Here is a 12,409-nt window from a genome sequence, read left to right on the forward strand (position 1 = left end):
CCAGGACAGATCCTCGGAGATGTTGACACCCAGGAACTTGAAGCTCTTGACCATCTCCACTTCTGAGCCCTCAATGAGGACTAGATTGTGGTCCCTGACTTCCTCCTGAAGTCCACAATCATCTCCTTGGTTTTGCTGATATTGAGCGCAAGGTTGTTGTCATTCCACCATTCAATGAGCTGATCTACCTCCCTCCTGTACACTTTCTCATTGCTGTTTGTGTTTCTGCCGACAACTGTGGTGTCATGGGTAAACGTGAAGATGGCAGTGGAATTGTGCCCATTAAATTAATTAAATTAAACAATTGAATGAAATTTAAAAAATAATGACAAAATACTATTTGTATAATTATCTGCTCCGAATACCATTAAAGGTATATATGATTGTCGCTCAGGCCACTGAGCATAAAAGTGTACATATAAAAAATTGGTTCGGTCATATTGGGAGTATTGTGTTCAATTCTGACCTCTACATAACAGGAAAGAGGGTGTGGAAAGGGTTCGGAAAAATTTAATTTGGACATGGATTGGGTATAACAAAAGGAGAGTTTGTATATAATAAACTCGCCAAGGCAAATAGCGCCCTTGGAAGACTACACAAAAGAGTCTGGAAAAAACAACCACCTGAAGAAACACACAAAGATCAGCGTGTACAGAGCCGTTGTCATACCCACGCTCCTGTTCGGCTCTGAATCATGGGTCCTCTACCGGCATCACCTACGGCTCCTAGAACGCTTCCGTCAGCGCTGTCTCCGCTCCATCCTCAACATTCACCAACATAGAAGTACTCGAGCTGGCAGAGTCCGCAAGCATCGAATCCATGCTGCTGAAGACCCAACTGTGCTGGGTGGGTCACGTCTCCAGAATGGAGGACCATCGCCTTCCCAAGATCGTGTTCTATAGCGAGCTCTCCACTGGCCACCGAGACAAAGGTGCACCAAAGAAGAGGTACAAGGACTGCTTAAAGAAATCTCTTGGTGCCTGCCACATTGACCACCGCCAGTGGGCTGATATCACCTCCAACTGTGCATCTTGGCACCTCACAGTTCGGCGGGCAACAACCTCCTTTGAAGAAGACCGCAGAGCCCACCTCACTGACAAAAGACAAAGGAGGAAAAACCCAACACCCAACCCCAACCAACCAATTTTCCCTTGCAACCACTGCAACCGTGCCTGCCTGTCCCGCATCGGACTTGTCAGTCACCAACGAGCCTGCAGCAGACGTGGACATACCCCTCCATAAATCTTCATCCGCGAAGCCAAGCCAAAGAAAGAAAGAATCAAATTATGAGAGACATTGATAGTGTAGATAATCAGTGCTTTTTTTCCCAGGGTGGAAAGATCAAATATGATAAGGCATGGGTTTAAGATGAGATGAAAAGGTTTAAAGGAGATGTGAAAGCCAAGATGTTTTGTAAAAACACACCCAAATGCTGGAGGAGCTTAGCTGGTCTCTTCAGCAACCAAAAAAGCAAAGATACTATATATTGCTGACATTTTGGGCCTGAGCCCTTCTTCAAGGAATAAGCAGATTAAGGCAGAAGCAGGAAATCTCAGAATTCAGATAATGCTGGCTGGAGGAGGAATCCAGACCAACAAAAGGTATTAATTGGATATGATTAGCAACAAGGTAAGAATTTATCATGTTTGTGTGAAAGGATGCAGGGAAAAGAGAGAGCTGGTGGAAAATGATGGGGGAAGAAGTGAGGGTGGGGGGGGGGTTTAACGAAAGCAAGAGGGGTTGATATTAATGCTATCTGGTTGGAGGGTGCCCAGTTGGAAACTGGGGTGTTCTTCCTCCAGTTTGCTGGTGGTCTCAATCTGTAAGTGCATGAGTCCACGGATAGATATGTCATCAAGGGAATGCGAATAGGAATTGAAATGGATGGTAAATGGGAGATCCACCCTTGCAGCAGACAGAGCAGAGGCACTCCACAATGTGATCTCCCAGTGTGCGACCGGTCTCTCTGATCTAGAGGAGCCCACAACAGGAGCACAGGATGCAGTAGATGACCCCTGCAGATTCACAAGTGAAATGTTACTTCCCTTAGAAGGACTGTTTGGGGCCCAGAAAGGTAGTGATGTGTGAGTGCAAGTGGAGCGTCTCCTGCGGTCACAGGAGTCGGTCCCAAGGGGATGATTAGTGGGGAGGGAGGAGTGGTCTAGCGAGTCATGGAAAGAGAGGTCCCTGCCCTACAGAAAGCAGAGAGGGGACTAAGCCAAGGTTTTTTACGCAGAAAGGTAAATGTCTGGAATGTGTTACAAGTATCAGATATACTGGTAATTGCAATGTTTCAGAGGCATTTAGAAGGGCACATAATCAGGCATGAAATAAAGGGATATAGATTTTGTGCAGGCAAATGGAATTAGTTTAATTTGGCATTATGGCTGGCACAGACATCAAGGGCTGAAGGGCATGTTCCAGTGCTGTACTGCTTTATGTTCTATGTTGCTCTTTAAATAAGTAAACAAAAGTTACCCTCTGGTGCCAAGAAAATCCCAAGTATTTATGGTTGTACAAATATATATTTGAAAAGGCTATGGATTGACATATCCGAATTAGTCAATCTCAGAAATGTCAGAAGGGTTCTAAAACAAATAGCTTCGCAAAGGAACAATGAGAAGCATTCTTTCCTGTGCTAGAGAAACAGTGCTAGGGGGAAGCCACAGAGGATTTGGCTTATACTTAATTCATGAACTATCTAATGATAAAATTGGGGTGAATTGTGCTCGCTTCGGCAGCACATATACTAAAATTGGAATGATACAGAGAAGATTAGCATGGCCCCTGTGCAAGGATGACACGCAAATTCGTGAAGCGTTTTTTTAATAAAAAAATCAATAAATAAATAGATAAATAAATAAATAAAGAGAAAAAAATTGGGGTGAATTGTTCATTTCCACTGCTGAATTCCTTTACCCGATAACTAATTATCGGTCAAACTAAAGCAGGTTTAAAGCATATTTTACACAGATGGTGAATGGTTTCCACCTAGTGTTGTAAAATCAGATTTTTCAAGAATTCTTTCAATTAATTTGCTCTTCCAGTGGCACATATTGATTCTGTTTAATCGGGGGTTGAGTTATAACAACTCTAATTTACATGCCATGCATTCCATATTGATAAGTCTGGCAAAGCAAGAATGGAAGTGGATGTAAAATTTCTGAATGATTAATTATGATTTTTTGTATAACAGATATGTGGTTGATATATGATTTTAATATTTGAATTTAGTTTTAAAGTGGATTTCATTTGTTAAATACATGAATTATGTTTGATTTAAATATATGTTTAAGGGTATTATTTTAGTATTGATATTTTTTTTGTTGTTAGTAATTTTTTTTGTTGTTACATTTTATCTTTTTTTTGTAAGTGGGGTTTTTTCTATTTTATTTACAACATTGTTAATTAATTCTTCACTCTTTATTTTGGGGGAGGGTTGGATTAATTTTAAATTAGATGATTAATGTTGTGTTATAATTATTGGGGAGGTTAATTTGTGTAGTTTAATGATGTAGTATTCTAATTATTATTATCTTATTTTTTATTATTTCTTTAAATGTAATTTTTATTTTATTCATGTCATAAAATTTTAAACAAAGTTTAAAAAAAAATTCTGAATGATGTCATTAAAAGTAAAATATAATAGATCATAGATAAACAGGGGAAAATGGTCCTTTGAAGAGTTAAAAGAAAATATATTTGAAATTCATAACTCTAATGCGAAAAGAAGACCAACACAGCATCTGCACAATTTTTTCCATTTACGAATCTGTCAATTAAAACATATTTAGGAAGTAAAATCGAGTAACTACAACCTTATAGCCACTTGTTGGACATGAATTTTCATACAATTTTCTTTTCATCTCATTGGAAAATATGATCTAGAAATAAACATTGAAAGCTAGAGAGGGTGAGGACATGATACCTGAAGGAATTATGGAACAAGTAGACAAGACTGAGTGATGAGGACATTGATTATGGAACCTGTGAGTTTGCAGTGAAAGGATTGCAAAGGATAAATTACCAACTTAAGTAAATACCATGAATTAATTGGAAACTAAATACCAATTTGGATACTTGGCAGTAGCTTCAGTGGGAGCCATGTGTAATGCAGTTGCATGTTACCTTTAAGAACCAATTGTATGATTCATGATTCACAGACACTGCAGATTAGATGAGAGTAACTGTCTTCCATTAAAAAAAAGATGTTCTGTGTATACTCCATCTCCGCTGATTTGCTTATCCACGTAGCAACACAAACGAACCTTCAAGTACCATACCGTGGAATGCAAATGTGTTTCAAAGTGCCTCATTCTGTACACCAACATGTTCATTCATGCCATTGCAGAAGTGCACAAAATACTCAGCAATTATCAAAGGTTATTCAGCGATCTGACCTGCTATTTTTGAACTATGGGTTGACCAAGAAATTTTACTCCGCAGAATCATTTGAGAGCAAACACAGAATACAAGAACTGAATTACTCAGAATGTGTTGCCGGCAGCTATATTAGGGCAATGTCTGCCTCCTGAATTAACACCCACTGGAGTTTTCAGGTCAGTGGGAAGTTGTTTAATTAGTACAAAGCAGACTGGACATAAGTAACACCAAAGATGCAGTTCTGTGCCTGCTTGCCTCATGCTCAGGGAAACCTTTATTTACTCAAATTCATAGGGAAGGGAATTTGTGCAAGAGAACTTGCCTTGAACAATTTCTTTTATTGCAAATGCCTAGCATTGACCCTACCAGTGGGGCCTAGATACATGTTCAGAAAATCAATTGAGTGGCAATTGTGTAAAACGGATTACCCTCCTTAAGGATAATATGGACAAAAGCATATTTCCAACTAGAGCCATCTTTCGGCATTTTCAACTTTTATAGATGCACTCAAGAGGGAAAATGTATTTAATTATGTCAATTATTTGAATGTCATTGCACTTAAAACATTGCCAAATAAAAGATGGAGTATTTCCAACACCGTTTTCAATATTAATAGACTTAAATGGTATTAATGTTTAACTTATTTTATTAAAATATTAGTAAAATGAACTTCAATGATTCATAACAAGACTGTTAATGAAATCTTAAGGCTTAAATGTCAACAGTCAAAAATGTTTTGAGATTCATTATATATAATGAGGGAAACAAGTTCTGATTTAATATCAAATTTACAGTATCATTTAACAAAGTTGTCAATTGGTTCTTAAAAGAAACTAACAAAAAATTTATTCTGAATATTGAAGCATCCTTTGTCAGCAGAATGCTTTTTGGTTACAACTCTCAGACCTTTACAGACCTGATGTGTGTGTATACATACACATCTATATATATCCGCACACACACACACACACACACACACACACACACACACACACACACACATATATATATATATATATATATATATATACACACACATTTTTTATATATATATATATATATATATATATATATATATATTAGCTCCTACTACATTTTAGTGGGTTTGGTAATTATTCTGAGTCGGTTCAGATATAACATTGCCTAGATTAGATATGAAAAAAAGATGATGTGATGGGAAATGGAAATGAGTACAGGGTATTTCTTTCACTGGAATTATTGAAAGAGAGAAATATCCATGAACTTCAGAAAGTAATATTTAATACAGATCTCCATATTTTTAAAAAAATATTATATTAAATATGTTTGATTATTTTAAAATTACATATTTATTTAGTTTTTCATTGATCAACATAGAACAAAACCGACATAAGTCTACCCAACAACAATTCAATTCCTCTATTTTTTCTTACATCTGTGTGCCTATCTAAGAGCCTTTTAAATGTCCTTATTGTACTGTATTAACCTCCACCACCATCCCTCACAATGCATTCCAGGCACCCACCATACTCTGAGTAAAAAAAGTGACTTCTGATGTCTCGCCTAAACTTTCTTCCATTCACCTGAAATAAGTGTCCTCTGACAATAACAGACATGAATTCCTAAATATTCTCCACTCTTGATTAAAGAATCAGAGTATTTATGAACAAAATATTATGAATAATTCAAGCTAATGAATTTGTGTATTTTCTTTCAGGTACTTTAAAGAGCTTAACAACGTTTTTCTGCAGTTTATCCCAGAGATCATTTTTATGACTGCTCTGTTTGGTTACTTGGTTTTCTTGATCATTTTCAAGTGGTGCCAGTTTACTGCAGCTGAATCTGAAATTGCTCCAAGTATCCTCGTCCACTTCATCAACATGTTAATGTTTAACTACAGTGACCATACAATTACATCTTTCTACTGTAAGCAGGTGGGCATTTGAGAAATCTAAGTATGGCATTCTGCTTTCTTTGCTGGTTTTGCTGGTTTGCTGGTTTCTTTGAGGTTAAGTAACCTCAAGCATTCATTTAAACTTAATTTTAAAAAAGTTAGTTTTTTCAATATACTATTCTCGGTAATAAATTAACATAGGAATTGTGATAAGTCTTAAAATCACCCCAGACAATTCTGATGTCAGCAACAATTATCAGTTTCGTCACCACTGTAGTAGTTACCGATATGTCAGACAAACTGATCATAGTATGAGTGATTAAAGTTTATTCTCAGATACATACATACTTTGTATGTATGTATCAAAAGTTTTACTTACTGCCACTGCACAAGTATATAAGATATGTCATAGTGATATCAATTAATTTATAGATTGCATTGGACATAAACTTGGCTCCACAATCATGGTTATTCAGGGGACTAAGCACCAGCCTTGATGTGCCCTTGTTTTGAGGGTTACTGAGCTGACATGGCCAATCCACATTGATTAGGGTCTGCCTATGAGGAAGGCTAAGATCCACTTGCAAGGGGAGGAACAGTTTGATTATTAATTTTGCTCGTATGATGGTGTTGAATGTCAAACAGCAGACAATGATCAGCTTCTCAATGAAATTTCCAGTTGCCAACTAACTCAGTGTATTTGGTCTGAGTCAGAACCTCACTGAGATTTAGCGTCATTGATTACTCAACCAAACTTCCTAAATGTCTGAACTTTCCATGGATCTCAATTTAAGGGGCTGTGGCAATAGAACAGGATAACATTTGCGCAGATCTTCTGAAGCATAAGGGGGCCTCATTTATTTGTAAACAGATTGTAAACAGGTAAATAATTCAGTGAAAAGACAAATGCGAACCAAAACATGACTTACTTTGAGATAATGCATGAACGAACAGAACCATTTTCATTCATTTCTTTCTCCGGTTCCTTACTGAGTGGAAGTGATTAGTATCATGAAGAATGAAGCCATATGTTACGTTTGCCTTCCCCCCCACCCCCCCGCCCCCAACCCCAGGATATTCCAGCAGTGTAAAGGATTTGTAACCTTGGCAAGTGTTTTTTTTAAATATTTGACTCAGCATGCAAACATTTGCAAGTCATGGGAAATTAACTTGTTCTGGCTGGCTGAGAAGGTTGGAGATTCCTTTTAAACCTCGATTCTGTAATGATGCTCCTCAAGGATTCTGACTCATTATCAATGGTACTTATTGCAGTCATTCATGGAACTGGTTGTAAATGGCCATATTTGTCATGCATTTTGAATTTTACAGTGGAAAGTAGTTGTATTGAAAATTGATTTTGACCCAGAGATCATGAAGAAATCATGACGTATTCCCAAATCAGGATGGTGTGTGGTTTGTAAAAACAAAATGCTGGAGAAACTCATCAGGTCAAACAGTATACTTTAATTAGCTAAGACAAAGATACAAAACCAACATTTCAGGCTTGAGCCCTTCACCAAGGTATAGCCAAATGTATGTTTTGATAGGGATCCTACAAGTTCTCTTGTGCTTGTTCTTTTCCTTTTAGATGACAGAGATAACAAACTTAAAGGTTTGACATTTGATGGAATATATCCTGTGGATTGTCCACATTGCACCTAAAGTTCATTCGTAAAGCCGCTTTCACACTTGCATCCCAGTAAATCGGCCTTTCAGTGTGCCAGGATAGGAATGGGGGTTTGGCCTTTCACACTAGACCACTCCTAACCGGGATACTGAACACTTTCACTCTTCCAAGGGTTTATCCCCAGGGTTTGTCTGTTCTACCTTTAATCGGAAGTGCCTGCAATGCAATTGCCCATTTCAAACTTGCCTGATCTCAATGCCAGCGTCTGCAGATGCCAGGGATTGTACTGGGGTCGAGGCCGGCAATCCATGGCGTGAGATGATGTGAGTTCTTATTTAAAATACTGGAACAAATTTTGCTTTCACAATTGCCACTTTAAAGGCCGATTGGCATTCAATCCCTGGGATCACTAGTAAGTGTGAAAGAGGCTTTAGATGGAGGGCAGACTGTCATTTAAGTTTTTGAAGTTGCACTCATTCAGCTAAATGAATAATACTCTATGACAATCCCTGTTATATCTTGTAAATGGTTACAAAGTTTTGCAAAGTCAAGATGTCAGTCACTTCGTAAAGAATAACCAGAATCTGAATTATGTAGCCACATAAATTAATACTATTCCTTCCATTCTCACTTGAACAATTGCTACTGAGAAAGAAATAATGTACCAGAACACTATTGAAAATAGATATTCAGCTAATGTTCATTTCAAGAAAGTTTACGTGAGGGGTATACCCAGTTCCCTTAGTTATTCACTGATACTCCCATCACTTGATACCTTTTGATATGCTTAATTGGCAACTAATACGCCATCTTTAATTCTTCCAGTCCGGTCCAACATGAAAACCACCTTCAGATGCATTGCAGAAACCTGTCAAGCTTTCATCTCCAAAACACCCAATCTCAATCGTCTAGAACTCGAGGGGGGGAGGTGCAAATTACGGCTCATGAGCCACTTGTGGCTCTGGCATATACTGCGTGGCTTGAGGAAATACGTTGGCTGGAGGGGATATCAGTGCTCCTGAAGCTGCCACGGGACATTACAAATCCCTGCAGCCAAACCAGGGGGTCCTGGGATGGTCACAGCCCAGGCTGCATGACGAGGAGAGGGAAAGGGGAGTGGGCAGTGGAGGAATGGCCCTCACAGAGGAGCGGAGCCAGCAGCACACACCAGAGTTGGGTTCTCCTTGCTGGGCCACACCACAGCAGAGCGCCGCTGATGTAGGATGTAAGGTAGGAGGATCAGTCAAAGCTGAGTGCCCTCTGTAGGGAATGGCAGCAGAGGTTGGGAAGCCAGGGCTGGGCCAGAAGAGTTCTGATGAGGCATGGCACTCTATTAGGGAGGAAACAAAATGATGGAGACAGGAGAGGCTGGAGGGGGTCCCTAATGAAGACCTCATCCAGTTGCCAATCCAGGATGGAGCTGAAGCTGGTAGCACCAGTGAAGGTCCTGTCAGTGGCCACTGACCCCCACCAGATGGAAAGTCATCACCAGGTAGCACAGAGATTACACCACTCCATGTCCCAGCCTCCGCTCCCCCATCCCACCAGTGATGGAAGAGGGGAGCAGAATGTGGCACAGGGAGGATCAGAACTGTGAGTTCCCTGGCCTCACCCTGCTGCAGGAGGCAGCTTTGCTTCGGGCAACTTCCTGCATCATGCGCTCAACTGTGGACACTGCAATGGTGTAGGTATCTGCAGAGAACAGTGGCAGCAGCGTTTCATCAGTCATCCATCCAGCCCGTTGACCCTGCTCCCACATCCAGTGAGATCACAGCTGACCTGGCTGTGGACCAAGCTCTGCCTTTCCCTCGTAATGCTTAATTTGCCTAAGAAGCAAAAAAATCTATATCTCAAATACATTTAATGAGGCAGCCTCTACTGCTTCCTTGTACAGAGATTTCCATCGAAAATTAGTCTGGATTTTCAAAATATCTGGTATGTACATGTGTATTTTTTAATTATTGAAATTAATACAAATTAGCCATTTAAAAACTACACACATGAATAAATATTATTATATGCATGTATTTTTTAATATTTATATTAAAAAAATTATAACAAAATATGCATGAAAGAGTAAAAATGTGTATGGAATATTTTTTTCAGGTCTTGCAGTCTCAAACATCTGAAGTTTATCATACTGTATGTAGTTCTTACTTAAACAAGTTTGACCACCCCTGATCTAGAAGGACAAGAATAATATGCCTGGCAATAGCACCACTTAGCTGCCCTCTAGGGGTCACTGTCCTGACCTGAAAACATATCAATCCAAGGTTAAAATCCTGGAACCCTTACATGTGAGCACTCGGGGAGTACCTTCATCACAGAAGTCCTTTTCACATTGACTAACCAGGAGATTCAGTGAACTGGTTAATGAAGCCATTTTTGCCTTTCACACTGGGCCTCTGTTAACTGGTTCTCTGCATCCTTTCACACTCACCACCAAGTGTCCTTGGGAAAGGGGATTCTGTCCTCCACTGGTGACATCTGAGTGACGCATCTGATCGATGTATTATGATCTTGTATTTAAAAAAATCATCATACCTAATTATAACATAATTAAGCATTATGTACAGCACAGTATGAGCCCTTCAACCCGTGTTGTTCTTGTTGTGGTGCTGACCTATATAAACCTTTATAAATTTATAAACACCGTTTATAAAAGTTGTAGTGGCAATAGCACACAATTCATAAAGACTATGGGAAAGAGCGATGGCAGATCTCCCCTCCCAGAATTCTGTGCGGCAGAGAAAGGACTGTAGGCACAGAGCACTCATGTAGGGGTTTATCTGCTGGATGGAATTCTGGAAGGGCAGGTCCACCATTGTTCTTTCCCACTGTCTTTATAATTTGTGCACTACTGCTACTAGGACTTTCCCGGGTCTTTATAAATTGTTTGGCTATATGTTTTATACCACTTTCCCATGGTCATTTATAAATTTAGAAAGGTTTGTACAGGTAGGCAAAGTTTATTCCTTTAATCTTTTGTTTCCTTCACGTTCCTGCACTCGCACAAAATGACATCAATATGTCACTACTTTGTCCCTGGATAGTCCAAGTCCCTTTCACACTGGGATAAAGGCATGCAGACGTCAGTTGATGTGGGGGAATGATACAATCTACCTAGGTTGTATTATCCCCTGTCTGACTTGGCACCCGCATGCCGATTAAGGAGCTTTCACACTGGACCCTTAACTGGTATGTTGGCCGTCAATTACTGGGACAAGGTGCCAGTGTGAAAGGGGCTACAGATTTCTGTGGTTAAACAAGGAGGCTCACAACACCTTCTCAATTCTATTTATAGATAGGCAATGAATGCTGCCCTGAAGAATAACACCTATATACCACAGGTTGAAGAAAAAGGAAAAAAATGAATCTGTTTAATGGATCAAGATTCAGTGCTTGTGATAAGGCAGAGAAATGGGTAAAACAATGTATGTGAAAATAATCAAGTGCACAATTAAGCAAAAAAGAAGTCACACAGGAGAATGCAGACTCTGGATTTTGGAGTAACAAACAATCTACTGGAGGAACTCAGCAGGTTGAGTAGCATTAGTGGGAGATATTTAAAAAAAATCTCTGTCAAAGCTTCCGACCCAAAATAATAGCAATTATTTTTCTCCCACTGATTCTGCATGACCCATTGAATTCATCCAGCAGATTGTTTGTTGTAAGCAAAAAGGGACCCATGTTTAAGGCTGATCAAGCAACGTGCTTCAAAAGGTATTAGGAAGATTAAGTAAGGAGGATATAAGAGAGGCAGGGATTACTAATCCTGATGTGAAGCCTATCTCTGGTTCCATATGATCCATTCCTGTTTAACAATACGATGAGTGATTAAATTAAACACGAAGACTGAATTAATAAAACAGTTCACTTAGATGCATTCATTCAAACAATTTCTAAAGGAATTCAAGGATGCCATCAATACACAGGATGCTTCTTGAATGCTCAAAAAAAGGCTATCACAAAACTCCATTCCTCTTTATTAGCAGAAGCTGGAGTGGTATTATCATTGCCTATCAGATTTTATTCAATCTTGTTACATGACAGTTTCATCTGCGCATTTAAGAAATATCTTGCATCTCCACAGAGGACTGTCCAAACATTTTTGGTTCTCCTGGCTCTGCTGACAGTTCCATGGATGCTCCTTATAAAACCCTATCTACTGAATAATGCCTACCAAAGGAAAAAGCATCTGGTGAGGATATTTGATCTTGTCACCCTTTTGAGTCAAGATGGTAACATATCCAATGAATACTTGATATTTTTAAGTACGTTCCTGTATGTATTTTTGGCACACATATATTTTACCAGTCTATCTGCAAATCTATTGCTTTTTAAAATCACCAGTTCAATAATATGCAACCCATAGCATATTATTCTCTGCTAATTGTAACTGTGTTGAATTAACTCATCCTTTACATGGCCACAAGTTAAACATAGTAAATAACCTTGCTTGTATATACCCTCATAATTTTGTATGCCTCAATCAAATATCCTCTCTTTTTCGAAAACCCCATGGT

The 12,409-nt window shown here is 39.0% G+C and overlaps 1 protein-coding gene and 1 non-coding gene across 2 annotated transcripts in view; both read left to right on the forward strand.

The window, feature by feature from the left end:
- The window catches only part of LOC138758627 (V-type proton ATPase 116 kDa subunit a 1-like), a 135,045-nt gene that overhangs the window by 107,939 nt on the left and 14,697 nt on the right, over positions 1 to 12,409 (forward strand). The window contains exons 15-16 of the mRNA XM_069927904.1: positions 6,080 to 6,296; positions 11,977 to 12,084. Coding sequence (XP_069784005.1) covers positions 6,080 to 6,296; positions 11,977 to 12,084 — 325 coding nt within the window. The remainder of the gene's footprint in view (positions 1 to 6,079; positions 6,297 to 11,976; positions 12,085 to 12,409) is intronic.
- LOC138752114 (U6 spliceosomal RNA) lies at positions 2,726 to 2,827 on the forward strand. Its single transcript, XR_011350387.1, has one exon. It is a non-coding gene; the product is annotated as a U6 spliceosomal RNA (small nuclear RNA).

Source organism: Narcine bancroftii, chromosome 1 (genome assembly GCF_036971445.1).
Source record: "Narcine bancroftii isolate sNarBan1 chromosome 1, sNarBan1.hap1, whole genome shotgun sequence".
NCBI lineage: Eukaryota > Metazoa > Chordata > Chondrichthyes > Torpediniformes > Narcinidae > Narcine > Narcine bancroftii.